Genomic DNA, 16741 nt, shown 5'->3' with positions numbered 1-16741 from the left:
GTTGGAGAGAGTGGAGAAAGCAGGACTTGCATTCACCTCTGATGAGGAAGCTACCCCCGTGCACACCCCAGGAGTGAGGGGTCTTAGCAAGGGTCTGAGCGACCAGTGCGCCACTCCACAAAAAAAAATACTGTGACGACAGTGCCCTCACGTTTTATTATGGCAAACAGGGTACTACATCAACCATTTCCGGAGACCTCTGTGCCTATTAAGGGGCTGGGCTATACAGTCTCACGGAAGAACAACAAGAATAACATGTGTTGGAAGCTTGTGTAAACCGTGTGAAATGGCTAGCTAGTTAGCGAGGTGCGCGCTAATAGCGTTTCAATCGGTAACGTCACTGGCTCTGAGACCTTGAAGTAGTTATTTCCCTTCCCCATGCTCTGTTATTTCCCTTGCTCGGCTTTTGTGGAGTGATTGGTAACGATACTTCGTTACCAATCAGTTGTTGATGTGTGCAGAGGGTCCCTGGTTCGAGCCCAGGTCGGGGCAAGGACAGGGACGGAAGCTGTACTGATACATTGATGCTGTTGACCTGGATCACTGGTTGCTGCGGAAAAGGAGGAGGTCAAAAGGGGGGTGAGTGTAACCAGTGTGAAATGGCTAGCTAGTTAGCGGTGGTGCGAGTTAATAGCGTTTCAATCGGAGACGTCACTCGCTTTGAGACCTTGAAGTAGTTGTTTCCCTTGCTCAAGGGCCGCGGCTTTTGTGGAGCGATGTGTAACGATGCTTCGTGGGAGGCGGCAGTTGATGTGTGCAGAGGGTCCCTGGTTCAAGCCCAGGTAGGGGCGAGGAGAGGGACGGAAGCAATAATGTTACACTTGTCCATGTGCCTGTCTGGTATCCCACATTCCATGGTGTTACAAGGTGCTTTGTCGCCAGTACCTACGACTGGTTGACTTCTGTGATGGAAGTCGTATTGCTGTTGCGGCCCTTCCAGCGCTGAGTTCTAGGGAGGGGGGAGGGGGGTTATGGACACTGGTGCGGAGCACACTGCATATCAATTACCTGGAGCTCCTAACAGTGTGTCTTGCGCTCAGGCGTTTCCCCCAGTTTTTGTCGGGCTGGCTTGTGCGGGTCAGAACTGACAATATGTCAGTGGTGGCGTGCATCAAAAGACGGGGAGAGGAATTTTGTCAGGGCCGACATAGATCTTTACCCATCACGAGCAAATGCGCATTGAAAATGAGGCCCCCTTCAGAACCACTGGAGTCTGTGGATCTGAAGATCCTCCGTTATACAACCTCCTTGCTAGTGGCTTTGGCCTCGACTAAACGTGTTGGGGACATCTATGCGTTATCGTACACCCTTCCTGTTCTCAGTTCGCCCCAGGCGACTAAGGTGACGTTGCGTCCAAATGCCGCCTTTGCCCCCGAATGTCATGGCTACGTCCTAGAGGTCCTCAGCGTTTGAGCCATTTCCCTTTTCGCCTCCTCCTTTTGCTTCTGAAGAGCAACAGAGGTCACATGCCCTGTGTCCGTGGAGAGCTTGGCACACGTACATTGAACGGACCTGGGTTAAGCATTTATCTGACCAGCTTTGGTCTGTTTTGCTACTCCAGCTCGTGACAGGGTGCTCTCGAAGCGGCGTAATTTAGTATCCATTGGGGTCAGCTTGGGTTATGATTCTATTTCCTCATAGTATGTTGTTCCGAAGTTGACTGACTGAAAGGGAATGTAGCGTTATGACGAACACACTAGCAGCTTACAGTGATGCACATCAAGATGGCAAGCCTTGTTTTGTCAGGTTACATAAGAGAGCCCCCAACTAATCATCCCCCTTCCCTCTCAAAAAATACAAATAAAACATCAAAAGAAGTTCCTGGCAAACCAATGGAACAGATACAGTCCCTGGGAGCCAGGGGGATGAATTTCCACCCTGACGAATCCTTTGGGAATCATCAGGAGGAGAGTTGGAACCAGAGGGAAGATAATGTGGTCACTGAAAACAAGCGTCCTATTCTTGAAGCTAACTCCAAAGGAACTTAATGGCAAAAGAACCGTGCTAGAGAGAGAGAGAGAACTGTTTATAGAACAATCCTTTTGAGGAAGTGGCCAGAGTTAGTGCACGAGGCAGAAAAAAATAATTAAAAACAGACTATGATATTAATCATTTGTTGATTTTATCCTAGAAGTTCATTGAGCCACATGAAGGTTCAACCTCTTTATTTTTGTATTGGCTGCAGTGTTACTTTAAGTTAATCCCCATGATACCATCGAAGAGGGACTTGACTCCACTATCCAATAAATCAGAGAAATACTTATTTGGTACCCAAGCAAAAGACACCCCCTGTTCAAATCAACTAAAGAGACTAACACATGGCAATTAACTCATCTCTCCAATGTTGTACACTTTGGAGGAATGCCTAGAACTCTGGCAACATAATGTTAATTCATACGGAGTTCAGTCTTAAAAACGTTATTTACTTAATTCCATAAATCTCCATTTCTTCCAGAGAAGTTGTGAGCTTGGAGTCATGTGGGGCTGGAGTTTGACGGGGTAAGAAAGCATTCAAGCTCCTGTGACAACATCATTCCCTCAGTTCCAGTAGTGGCTCAAAAGAGCTCCAGATTTTGGTTGGAGGGCTGAGCCATGGCCAATCGACTGGATAAATAGGGTTTGAAGAGGGGGAGTCGAAATGCTCTCGGAATCCTAATGAAGCTGTCTTTTGTATGTGTGACAGCAGGGCACAGTCTGTGGTGCTAAAAGGAGCATGTCGCGCTTCAGAACCTTCTCTCAGTACAGAATATGAGGCCTGGCTATAGCCAACAGCTTCACCAGAGGTGGCCGTCATCTTGGCAACCCCAGACTCAAAAACACTGTTGGCAGACCGTTGTCCGTTGATTGATAGGTCAGTACAGTGAAAATATAAACAAGGCTTTATAACGGTCTTACCGGTTTTAATCATCATTACCCATTTTTGTCACATGAACCAAAAATGATGCAGAATTTATAGTGCAGTCATAAAGCGTTCATAAGCACTACACAAATGCTTGCCAATATTAGTTATAAGCAATGTCATACATAAAGGGTTATATAAAATACCCCTACATTTGGTGCTTTGCCAAGCATGGCAAGTTCCCGGAAGACTTTTGAAGCCACTATATACAGGCCTTATGAGTGCTTAAAGCCTTAAAAGTTGTAGTTCACTAAAAGTGTGACCACAACATTTTATCTTCCAAAATCTTGGGTGGCAAATGTAATGGAAAGGATGTTCTTCTGTTTTCTTTTCTTGGCTGGGCATGTATTGTGGCCAGAGACATTGTTCTGCAACATTTCTCCCCATCAGGGAGTCTTGTGAACTACGCCAATGAGGTTGGGAGAGGTGATGGTTGGTCAATACAGCCCAGCCAGGCAGTCCGTAATAGGGCAGCTAGGGGAGCCGCTGTGCCAAGACCGAGTGCTTTTACACGTCAACTTCTGTAAAGATCATTTCATCTGGCTGCCCATTTTGTTCCAAGATAAATCTTTGGTCCAAACATTGAGACAAGAGTCCAACGTCTGAACAAGAGCCCAATGCGACTGAATAAAGAAAAAAGGAAATATGCTTGTGTAATATACAGTAGATATATTTATTCAGTTCATAATAACATCTGGTTTTTACCTCAAAAATGATGGTTCCTAAAAGGTTGCAGGGAACTGGCATGGCAGTACAAACGGAACAGTACAAACGTGCGTGGAAACAGGGTCCCTCCTATCTGGTCCAGTATCTACAATGAGAGTGTGACCAATCACATCATTCAACAGCCTGAACACAGAAAGAAAAGTCTAAATATCAGGTCCCATTTAACATTTTTTTTTTTATAATAAAATAAGAAACATATACTGTGCTTAAAAGACATGCAGCCACATAAAAAATGGGTAACATGGTAAAAAAAATACTCACTCAAATCACACTTCACTGTACGCACAGAATAAAACAAGTTGGGTTGGAAAGACATGTTTTGGATTGTGTTGTTATTGTCATTTGACTTCTTTAGTTGTTTTTAGTAAAGATTCTGCATGGGCCCTTGGCTAAACAACAACCTTCAAAGAAAATCCCTCATCTACATTATCTGCAATATAATACACTAATAGCTGTTTTTAAAATATTGCTTGCACATGGCTGGGCTACTGGTGATATATGAGTTAACAGTTTATTCTTCAATCTTAAGGTTTAAAAGTACAGTATATATCATTCAATTTCAAGTTTAAAAAATGTTTTCTAATCAGACTCTTGTAGCCCATCATTGTAAATAAGAATTTGTTCTTAACTGATATGCCTAGTTAAATAAAGTTTAAATAAAAAATAAAAAACTCCACTAATGGTTGTCTATTGCTACTTTGGGATCAGCTCAACTCACAATGAATACTCAAAACGTGGAAGTCACTGAACAGTCAAGCATATAAAAACTATTGTAGAGGTTTGTTTTTTCAATTACATTTCACTATTCCTAATTTGGTGCAAACAAATGACTGTATTGGTAAAGGATGCTTTCATAACACAGCTCACCGCTATTTTTATTGTTTGTGTGTATGTGTGGTCAATTTGTTGGAAAAATTACTTGCCCATCCTTGTGACCAGCTTGGCGTATAGTTGTTCAAAGTTTATAGGTGAGTTACTGAGCAGTGAAAATTAAACATTGACCAGAGTAAAACTGTGCTTGTGACTGCATCTGGAAGTTTCTGGAAGAAGTATCATTATTCAGTGCTTGATTAAACACATTTAAAAATGCATCCTGTCAAGATATACAGAATTCCCTTTCTTTATAAATGACAATTTCCCCTTCCTAGAAAGCTGGATGGAATTCTAAATTAGTTTTGCTTCAGTGTCTCTCACGGTCCGGTCCAAAACAAATCTGATTCTCAGAGCTTGAGCATGAAAAAGACCTCATTGTTGTCAGAGTTTGGGGAGGTCTGGGACTGTGTCTGGGACTGTCTGTTGGGGGGCGGCCCCGGGGGGCTGAGCTGGCTTAACAGGTCCAAACTAGTGCAGGGGCTCTGGGCTACGCAGCACGCCCCCTCCGGGTTACCCCGCTCTTCAATAGGGCTACCGCCTCCGAAAATGCTAATGCTAGCGACGCCGGCAGCTAGGTGGGGCTGGTTGAGACCTTGCAGCCTCTTCCTTTCCTGGGCCTCCTTGGCCCTGTTGGCGATGTAGCGCACCCTGCTCTGACTCCGGGAGGACATTCTCCGAAGTGGGGGTTCCTCCTGAGCCTCCTCCGGGGACTCCTGCTGTGCCTGGGTGGCGAAGTCACGTGCCGTCAGGGGCTCCACATCCGTCAGCCTCCTCAGCTGCTCTGTCAGGTCGCTTGGCGGCCGGGGCCTCTGGAGACCTCGTCGAGGATCGTTCCTGGAGGGCCTGACAATGAAGCTGCGGCTGATGCTGCGGTACTTGCTGTCAAAGTTGCAAGCGATGTCGTCCGAAGTCAAGTCCCCCAGACTCTTGGACATAGAGGCTCCGGTATCCAGGGGGCTGGCAGCTGCAGCAGCAAGGACTGCTGCTGCAGAGGGCTTCTTGGCTGGGGAGGAGGACTGCTTCAGCCCTTCCATATAGAGGCGGCTCCAGGTGTGCCTCCTCTGGGTAATTCTGCTGGGTGAGTCCACTGGAGGCTCCCTGGGGGCTCCGAGGGGTCTGGGCTGCAGCTCGTCCTCTGGCTCCCCCGGGTGGCCCTGCCGGAGGTTGGGGTTGGACTTGCTCTTGCTGACCCGCAGCGTGTCAAAAGAGGTGATGGCCGAGCGTGGCCTGGTGACCCAGGAGGGTGGGTCCTGGAAGGTGTTGTCAGATGGGGAGGGCCCGCTGTTCAGGCAGGTGAGGCTCTTCCTGGCCAGGTTGGGCAGGGACAGATCAATGACGGTGTCGTTGGACGAGATACTGGAGGATGAGGACACGCTGTCTCGGTGGTTGCCCGGCTCGGGCTCCAGCTTGCTCCACAGCCGGTCATTCAGGGTGGCGTCTGTGCACACCTCCGGCACGGCAGACGCCTGCTGCTGCCCCCCAGCTGCCACCGACCGCACGTAGCCCTCGCTTTTGGTCCTTCTGACGGGCGTGCGTGACGAGTTGCCGCCGAACATCGTTCTCAGGACCTGGACTTTCTGAGGGCTGGAGACAGAGTGGTCGGCGAGAAGAGCAGGAGACTCTGCCCTCGTCTCAGTCTTGCGCTCGGCATCGTCCTTTGTGTGGTCTGTCGGAGTATACAGTGCTTCCATTCGGCTTGGAGCGTGCTCCATGGGTGACGAGGTGCCGTTGTCGACCCGGGGGTCTCTGCAGGACTGTGAGGGGTTCAGGTCTTTGGGGTCCGGTCTCTCCCCCTGGACGGGTACGACAGGGGCTGAGGTGGTCCTGTGAAGGACAGGGGGTATTTTGCTGACCCCCCTTCCCTTGACGGGACTGTCCGCCTCACTATTAGAAGCAGGGGATGGAGTGGTGGTGGTTATTGCTGTGGCTGGAGGGAGGGGCGAGTGACGTGTTGATGAGTGGTCTGCTGGAGTAGAAGCGGAGCTAGTGAGATGTCTGTCACCCAGTTCTTCAGCGATTGGCCTGAACAGTGAAAGAGGGGGAGTTGGTCTCTGCCCTGTGGAATGGTCTGGAGAGGGAGAAGATAAGAATCAGATCAGTAGCTACAGGATAATATTTTACAAAATGGTTACTACCAGTAGCATGCTTATAGTATTGTTATGTGAGCCTTATGATGCATTCAGTATATGGGTGATTCTACAGAAGTGGTGCAAATTGCAGTCCCACCCCCAAAAAACTGTTAGGTCTCCAAACTTAGGACAGTTACAGAACCAGTCAAAATTTTAGACACACCTACTCATTACAGGGTTTTTCTTTATTTTCTACATTGTAGAATAATAGTTAAGACATCAACACTATGAAATAACACATATGGAATCATGTGGTAACCAAACAAGTGTTAAACAAATTAAAATATATTTGAGATTCTTCAAAGTAGCCACTCTTTGCCTTGATGACAGCTTTGTACACTCTTGGCATTCTCTCAACCAGCTTCATGAGGTAATAACCTGAAATGCATTTCAATTAACAGGTGTGTCAATTAACAGGTGTGAATTTCTTTCCTTCTTAATGCGTTTGAGCCAATCAGTTATGTTGTGACAAGGTAGGGGTGGTATACAGAAGATAGCCCTATTTGGTAAAAGACCAAGTCCATATAATGGCAAGAACAGCTCAAATAAGCAAAGAGAAACGACAGTTCATCATTACTTTAAGACATGAAGATCAGTCAATCTGGAAAATGTCAAGAACTTTCAAAGTTTCTTCAAGTGCAGTCGCAAAAACCATCAAGCGCTATGATGAAACTGGCTCTCATTAGGACCGCCATAGGAAAGGAAGACCCAGAGTTACCTCTTCTGCAGAGGATAAGTTCCTCAGACTTACCAGCCTCAGAAATTATAGCCCAAATAAATGCTTCACAGAGTTCAAGTAACAGACACATCTCAACATCAACTGTGTGAATCAGGCCTTCATGGTCGAATTGCTGCAAAGAAACCACTACTAAAGGATACGAATAAGAAGAAGAGACTTTCTTGGGCCAAGAAACACGAGAAATGGACATTAGACTGGTGTAAATCCTTTGGTCTGATGAGTCCAAATTGGAGATTTTTGGTTCCAACCGCCGTGTATTTGTGAGACGCAGAATAGGTGAACGGATGCTCTCCGCATGTGTGGTTCCCACCATGAAGCATGGAGGAGGAGTTGTGATGGTGCTTTGCTGGTGACACTGTCAGTGATTTATTTACAATTCAAGGCATGCTTAACCAGCATGGATACCACAGCATTCTGCAGTGATACACCATCTCATCTGGTTTGCGCTTAGTGGGACTATCATTTGTTTTTCAACAGGACAATGACCCAACACACCTCCAAGCTGTGTGATGGAGTGATGGAGTGCTGCATCAGATGACCTGGCCTCCACAGTCACCCAACCTCAACCCAATTGAGATGGTTTGAGATGAGTTGGACTGCAGAGTGAAGGAAAAGCAGCCAACAAGTGCCCCGCATATGTAGGAACTCCTTCAAGACTGTTGAAAAAGCATTCCAGGTGAAGCTGGTTGAGAGAATGCAATGAGTGGGCAAAGCTGTCATCAAGGCAAAGGGTGGCTACTTTGAAGAACCTAAAATATATTTAGATTTGTTTAACACTTTTTTGGTTACTACATGATTCCATATGTGTTATTTCATCATTTTGATGTCATCACTATTATTCTACAATGTCGAAAATAGTAAACATTAAGAAAATAATAAGTAGGTGTGTCCAAACTTTTGACTGGTACTGTACATACATCATGATATGATAATTCAATCCTAGGCAATAACAAACATTGTTAAATGTATATAATAGAAAGTCATTGTTCATACACATTTATATTAAGAGGTGGCTGTCCCAAACCCTGACTCCTAAACTTCCTGTTTGAAAATAAAGCAATGAATGATTGTAATATTTTTAAACACTATTATTTTAATATAACATCTTGAGTTATACTATTACATTGAAAGATATTGATCTAATTAGCAGTTTATTTTTAAACAACCCGACAAAAATGTTTTCACTATCCCACGTTTTGACGTCACTACTGAAACACACACATTAAAAGACTGTAGAATGACTGTGCCTAAAGCCACACCCCTACAAATATCACCAAGTGATAGGAATGCACCCCTCACCAGCATGGCCCCATGGTGAGAAAACGACTGAGAACAGTTGGTAAATCTAAACATCTACTGTTTCACATGCAGTGCCATTGAGGCTATCTCCATTTTAACTTTGCATGTTCCATGCTATATCAACTGAGTTACAGCCCACCACCATGTGAGCAGTAGATAAGTGCACACTTCAGGACAAAGTGTAGAGTATTGAGATGCATCGCCAGCAGCGGGACTCCCACCCTCCCAGAGCACAAACATTGACATCTATTTGGCCAAAACATAGACGTCTACAATGTGCTCTACTGTACTGTACCCTACTGTACTCAAGCTTACTCTACTTGAGTTCCTTACAATTGAAGGGGCCCATGGACTCTTGATTTAGTGTTATTGGTCTACTGTACTCTACTGTGCTGATAAAAGGTTAATCAAAATGATCACTACTATGTTTTGGTAGTGACACATTTAGTGGGGTGGAAAGGAATTCAGGTAAACATTTAAAATATGCAATACAAATATGCAAGTGTGTGAGTAGTATATATGTCTACCTGACATATGCTGGAAGATAAATGTGCTGAAAGTTTGGGAAAAATAGGATACAAGTGTCTTTTTTTCTTACCCATACACAAGATTATAAACTGGGTGGTTTGGCGTCTGGATGCTGATTGGCTGAAAGCGACAGACAATGTACCACGGGTATGACACAATCTACCTGTTTACCTTTATATTTATGTTGGTAACCGGTTTCTAAAAGCAACAAGGCACCTTGGACGTTTGTGGTATATTGCCAATATACCACTAAGGGTAAGAACAGCCGTTAGCCGTGTTATATTGGCCATATACCACAAACCCCTAGGTACCTTACTGCTATTAGAAACTGGTCACCAAAGTAATTACAACAAAATAGCGAACTAGTTCTTTAAAGCTATCTGTGACTAACTACCCTGCCCTGAGTCATATTCATTAGTGCATAACCCCCCCCCCCCCCCCCACCCAGCAGTCTGTTTGGTGCTTAGTGAATACGGCCCTGACCTTAAACACGCCACGATGTTAACGGGGCAGTGTGAGTGAGTAAGTCAGTGAGTGAGTGAGTGAATGAGTGAGTGAGTGAAGGAGGATTATGAAGACAGGCAAGGCACAGTGAGTGAGTAGAAAATAGTGGGTGAGCGTGCAGACATTCAAGGGTTCTCTTTACCTGGCTTTGGTCATCCCCTCAATTCTGCACTAGGAACAGAGAGAGCGTGCAAGAAGGAAAACATAGGTTTAGCACAACTGGAGGAAAAGAGGAAATAAGAGGGAGGACAGTACAGAGGAGAGCACTTAAGCAAGAGAGCATACAGTGCATTCGGAAAGTATTCAGACCCCTTGACTTTTTCCACATTTTGTGGACAGCATTATTCTAAAATTAATTAAATTGTTTTTGGCCCCTCATCAATCTACACACAATATCCCATAATGACCAAGCAAAAAATGGTTTTCATATTTTTTTGCAAAAAAAAAAAAAACTGAAATATTGCATTTACATATGTATTCAGACCCTTTACTCAGTACTTTGTTGAAGCACCTTTGGCAGTGATTACAGCCTTGAGTCTTCTTGGGTATGACGCTACAAGCTTGGCACACCTGAATTGGGGAGTTTCTCCAAATCTTCTTTGCAGATCTTCTCAAGCTCTGTCAGGTTGGATGGGAGTGTCACTGCACAGCTATTTTCAGGTCTCTCCAGAAATGTCAGATCGGGTTCAAGTCCGGGCTCTAGCTGGGCCACTCAGGGATCTTAAGAGAAGTGTCCCGAAGCCACTCCTGCGTTGTCTTGGCTGTGTGCTTAGGATCATTGTCCTGTTGGAAGGTGAACCTTAGCCCCAGTCTGAGGTCCTGAGCACTTTGGAGGAGGTTTTCATCAAGGATCTCTGTACTTTGCTCCTTTCATCTTTCCCTCGATCCTGACTAGTCTCTCCGGCCCTGCCGCTGAAAAACATCCCCACAGCATGATCCTACCACCACCATGCTTCAATGTAGGGATGGTGCCAGATTAAGTGCTGGAGAGATGGCTGTCCTTCTGGAAGGTTCTCCCATCTCCACAGAGGAACTCTGGAGCTCTGTCAGAGTGACCATCGGGCTCTTGGTCACCTCTCTGACCAAGACCCTTCTCCCCCGATTACTCAGTTTGGCTGGGCGGCCAGTTCTAGGAAGAGTATTTGTTTGTTCCAAACTTATTCCATTTAGAATGATGGAGGCTACTGTGTTGTTGGGGACCTTCAATGCTGCAGAGATGTTTTGGTGCCCTTCCCCCGATCTGTGCATCGACACAATCCTGTCTCGGAGCTCTACGGACAATTCCTTCGACCTCATGGCTTGGTTTTTGTTCTGACATGCACTGTCAACTGTGGGACCTTATATAGACAAGTATGTGCCTTTCCAAATCATGTCCAATCAATTGAATTTACCATAGTTAGACTCCAATCAAGTTGTAGAAACATCTCAAGGATGATCAATGGAAACAGGATGCACCTGAGCTCCATTTCAAATCTCATAGCAAAGGGTTTGAATATTTATGTAAATAAGGTATCTGTTATTTATTCATATAAAATTTGCAAAAAAATCTAAAAAACTGTTTTTGCTTTGTCATATGGTATGGTGTGTAGATTGATGAGGAAACACTTATTTAATCCATTTTAGAATAAGGCTGTAACGTAACAAAATGTGGAAAAAGTCAAGGGGTCTGAATACTTTCCGAATGCACAGTACAGTTGTACCAAATGCACAGATAAGTTGAAGACTACTAATTTCTAAAGACAAACTATCAATTTCACAATATCACGTTTCTTAACTATTTAAAACCATGTCTACACTAGATAGTCCACATATATATTATACTGTGTACATAGAGCACACCATAACACAACAGAGCCATTGGTAAGTGTGGACCCCAGGAAGAGTGGCTGCTGATTTCGCAACAGTTAATGGGGATCCTGATGATATATATATATATATATATATATATATATATATATATATTAAACCCTGCTCAAGCAGGGTCGAACGGTCGAAGAGAAGAACATGATATATTCTCTGAGGAGTAATAGGATATTGTGTTAAATGTATGGCCAACATCCTTCATTGCAACATAAATCTGAGACCCAAAGGGATAAACATAAACCCTACCCCGCCTCTCTTTTCCCCCCAAAAGGAACAACTCGTGATTTCCTCTGATGTAATGCAGTGAGTGGGAGATGCTAAGCGGGGGAGAGAGGACAGCTGGTGTTTATCATGTTGTGAACCGGGGGTCAAGGGGTGAAGGGCTCCTCAAGGCCAAATCATATAATGGTTTGGCTCTTTCATTGCTGGGGGAAGTTTTCTGTTCAGTGTTAACCAAGGAGGTTTGAGTTCAAGAGTGACATGTGGTCTTTCTGCAGTCCAACTAGGTGGTCTACATTCCATAGAATGATGGTGAATTGAGCTCTTTTTTTTGCATTTCCATTTCACACCAGTTACAGGTAGGGTTGCGAAGCTACCGGTCATTTCCTATAGTTGATAATTTGCCATATATTTTTTGTTAATTATTCGGGACTTTGGTCATTTATACTTAAATATCAAACAAAAAAAATATTCAGATATAGTATTCATTTTTTTAAATATTATATATTTGCATATATTTTTATACATATTGTCCGTGAGTTTCTAGTAGATAGGCCATAGTTCAAGAGAAAATAGTCTAATTAATGAAAAGCCATCCAATCAACAATGGCATTATTTTCAATGAACTCTTCCAACTATTTACTTTTTTCACAACTGCCACCAGTTTGACGCCAAAACATTGACAACAAATACATATTTACATAATACATAATAATGTGTTGATGGTTGATTTTTAGGACAATGTTTTACAGCTTTGTCATATTTTAAATTATTATTAAATTATTTAATACACTAAACAAAAAATATAAATGCAACAATTTCAAAGATTTTACGGAGTTACAGTTCATATAAGGAAATCAGTCAAATTAAATAAATTCATTAGGACCTAATTTATGGTTTTCACATGACTGCGAATACATCTGTTGGTCACAGTTACCTTAAAAAAAGGTAGGGGCGTGGACCAGAAAACCGGTCAGTATCCATTTTCCTCATGCAACGCAACATATATCCTTTGCACACAGTTGATCGGGCTGTTGATTGTGGTCTGTGAAATGTTGTCCCAGTCTTCTTCAATGGCTGTGTGAAGTTGCTGGATATTGGCGGGAACACACTGTTGTACAGGTTGAACCAGAGCATCCCAAACATGCTCAATGGGTGACATGTCTGGTGTGTATGGAGGCCATGGAAGAACTGGGACATGAGGTGATGGTGGCGGATGAATGGCACAACAAATGGGCATCAGGATCTCGTCAGGGTATCTCTGTGCATTCAAATTGCAATTTATAAAATGCAATTGTGTTCATTGTCCGTAGCTTATGCTTGTCCATACAATAACCCCACCGCCACCATAGGGCACTCTGTTAGCAATGTTGACATCAGCAAACCGATCACCCACACGACGCCATACGTCTGCAATCTGCAATCTGCCCAGGACAGTCAGGTCAAGATGACGAGCGCGCAGATGAACATCCCTGAGACGGTTTCTGACAGTTTGTGCAGAAATTATTCAGTTATGCCAACCCACAGTTTCATCAGCTGTCCAGTGGCTGGTCTCAGGCGTCTCAGACAATCCCGGAGGTGAAAAAGCCGGATGTGAAGGTGCCGGGCTGGCAGGGTTACACGTGGTCTGGTGGACATTCCTGCAGTCAGCATGCTAATTACACACTTCCTCAAAACTTGAGAAAGCTGTGTTGTATGACAAAACTACACATTTCACAGCCTTTTAATGTCTCCAACACAAGATGCACCTGTGTAATGATCATGCTGTTTAATTAGCTTCTTGATATGCCACACCTGTCCGGTGGATGGATTGTCTTGGCAAAGGAGAAATGCTCACTAACAGGGATGTAAACACATTTTTGCACAACATTTGAGAGAAATAAGCTTTTTGTGCTTATAGAACATTTCTGGGATCTTTTATTTCAGCTCATGAAACATGGGACCAACACTTTACATGTGGCGTTTATATTTTCTTTCAGTGTATATTCTGAGATAATTACAGACACCTGTGAAGTACCCTAAAAGGGCCACTAGATGTCTTGTGATATAATACATAAAATCCTTCAAAGTGACCAGAATTCTGGTAGTTTACTCTTAAACTTCGAAAGTCTCCAGCAATATACCCTCCCTTTACAACCCTAGTTACATGTCCTTCACTTACCAGCTGCTCTTTCATCTGTTGGACACACAGCATGTTTTTGTCAGACAAAGAAATCATTAAAATAACACTTTACTAGTTTTCTACACATTAGCACAATTATGCACTGCCTATCAATTTAGTCACAATGGATATTTAGTGGGGATTTTGGTGCTAATGAACTAAAGGAGATTTTGATTGGTCAAGGGACCGGAGGTCTAGACTAAAGGGAGATTTTGATTAGTGAGAGAACATTTAAAGGGAACTTTTGATTGGTGAAAGAACTGGAGGTCTAGACAAAAGGTAGATTTTGATTGGAGAAGGGACCTGGGTTCTAGACTATAGAACACCCAGGGAACTACAAGCCCAATGATATTGGCTCTCTAAAGGATGGGTTCTCTGGGGGGGACTGATCACAGCACAGGGCTCACAACTAGGGGATCAGCACTGCACAATGGGCTCACTATGGCAGCTGTAAGGGACTGCTATAGGTGCCTCTATGGGACATCTATGGGTACTACAGTGGGCACTGCAATGGCTGCTCCACCTTACCGGCGAAGAACATGGGCGATTTACTGCGCAGCTCATCCATCTTCTGAGCGAAGAGGAGGTTCATCTCACGCTGCAAGGTGCCCACGGCGCGCCTGCGGCTGTCAAGGACCTCTCTTGGGGGCAGCATAGGGGCCAGCTCAATGCTGCACAGGCTCTCGCAGCTGCTGCAACGGTCGCTGAGCGACAAGCTGTCGCAGTCGGCGCTGGTGATGGTAGTGCGAGGGGCCTTAGTCGGGCCACAAGCGCTGCCGTAGTTGGGCGGCGGGACGCACTGCCAGCGCAGGCTGTTCCGGCAGTCAGGGGTGAGCATGGGCACCGGGGTGGGGGCAAGTGTGAGGAAGCACCTGCGGGGCACGCTGCAGGAGCGGGCGTTCCTCTCAGAGGGGTCAGGATGAGGCTCAGTGTGTTGGGTGCCCAGAGTTTGTCTGGCTTTGGCCCGGGACCTGGGGAAGGGGATAGGCCGGAAGAAAGCCTGGGGCTGAAGTAGGGGCAGTGCCTCAACTTTGGGCTTGGTCTGGGCTTGGGGCTCAACAGGGTGGGCTGTGGCCAGGATCTGTGGTTTGGGCATTGGCTCGGGTTGAATTTGTCTGGAGAGAGTGGGGCAACAGGCGGCTTTCTCAGGCCTCTCTCCCCATTTCTCCTCATCCTTAAACTTCCTCTCCATCTCAGGGCTTTCTTTTGAGCTAATTACACAGTTGATGCAGTTGGAGGACACCCCCATCCTGCCACTGCTGTTGAGGGCCATGCGGGCAAACACTCCCTGTTTCTCATTCAGGGGGTCGTGGCAGCGCAGCCGATTGACCCTCTTGAGGGGCTCACTCATGGGGTATCGGAGGAAGCGAGGCGAGCCCTTACCTTTGCCCTCATCGGGGTTGAAAGCCCCGTTGGTGCTGTGGTGCCCGTTGGTGCCTTGGCGTGGCGTGGCGGGAGCAGCTGCGTCCGTGGCGTCTCCGTTGCGCTGGTGGAGCTGCGGGGGCTGGGGTGAGGCGCTGAGATCCCTGTCCTCTGACTCCCGGTCCTCGCTGGCCCCTTCCGAGCTGTAGTCTTTGGTGTCGATGGCGATCTCGGGGAAACCCTTCTTGACCTTGGGCTCGCCCTTGGTGGGCTCGCTGGCCGTGCGGCGCAGCAGGTGGGCTCCGAATGGGTGCTTACGGCTGAGCTGTGCAGCAACATGGCTGTCGAGAGAAGCCTGCTTTGGGTTTCTGTGAAACAGCCCTTTTATGCCGCTGGCCACCTTGCCCTGAGAACAAGAGACGAGACAAAAGAAAACAAACATCATGAACAGGTTCACAGTTAGCATTCACCAGAACATACAGTACTGAACTTCTGGATCTTTAGACCTAGTCTAATGCAAGTCATTACTTGGTGTCATTGCATTTGCGTTACTAGATATCGAATGAGGGTAGATGAATAGTTAGACATGCTCCAACATACAATATTGACAGTAACACTGGCTATGTCCCGAAATGGTACCCTGTTCCCTATATAGTGCACAATCTTGTTGGAGCCTCATGGGCTCTGGCCAAAACTAATGCACATTATAGGGAATAGGATGCCATTTCAGATGCAGCCACTGGATTCGTGACCACGTGACAATTAGTTCCCGTCTGTAGAACAAGTTCCACTATGATAACCATCTACTGTTGGACAGCGTTGGTTTGCCTTGTCCGAATGTATTGATGACCACACATCATCTATCAGTATTTGTTTGATAGAATGTCACACTACCACATCATAATGATGTTTTTTTCAATTGAAACCCATGCCAACTTCTTGTGTTACAGGCATCTGTATTCATATTGAAAAGCAAATGTCTGCTACTATACATGTCTGCTGCCAAAACCCCAAGAGTCAGTTTATCCATGCGTATATATTGCATGTATATTGTAAACATTGTAAACAATATTGTAAACATGCATACCGTGCATACTGGACTAGGACAGTGACACATGTTTTGTTGTTTTGGCTTTGTACTCCAGCACTTTGAAATTATACAATGACTATGGGGTTAAAGTGCAGACTAGCTTTATTTTGAGGGCATTTTCATCCATATCGGGTGAACCGTTGAGTTATTTCAGCACATTTTGTAAGTAGTCCCCCCATATTCTTAGCACACAATGACTACATCAAGCTGGTGACTCTTTATTGATGCATTATTAATGCATTTACATGTATTTTGTCATTTTGGAGTCACTTTAATTGTAAATAAGAATGTTTCTAAACACTTCTACATTAAATGTGGATGCTACCATGATTACGGATAATCATGAATG

The 16741-nt window shown here is 45.1% G+C and overlaps 1 protein-coding gene across 1 annotated transcript in view; it reads right to left on the bottom strand.

Moving 5' to 3' along the window:
- Positions 1 to 3548: 3548 nt before the first annotated feature.
- plch2a (phospholipase C, eta 2a) overlaps positions 3549 to 16741 on the bottom strand; it is an 86568-nt gene continuing 73375 nt past the window's right edge. Inside the window, exons 21-22 of the mRNA XM_090202583.1 lie at positions 15324 to 15708; positions 3549 to 6566 (exon numbers count right to left, since the gene is read on the bottom strand). Coding sequence (XP_090058709.1) covers positions 4846 to 6566; positions 15324 to 15708 — 2106 coding nt within the window. The 3' untranslated portion in view covers positions 3549 to 4845. The remainder of the gene's footprint in view (positions 6567 to 15323; positions 15709 to 16741) is intronic.

Source organism: Oncorhynchus mykiss, chromosome 16 (genome assembly GCF_057628025.1).
Source record: "Oncorhynchus mykiss isolate SJ-2025 chromosome 16, ASM5762802v1, whole genome shotgun sequence".
Lineage (NCBI taxonomy): Eukaryota > Metazoa > Chordata > Actinopteri > Salmoniformes > Salmonidae > Oncorhynchus > Oncorhynchus mykiss.
Note: the sequence above shows the minus strand (reverse complement) of the source record. Positions and strands in the feature narration are given on the sequence as shown.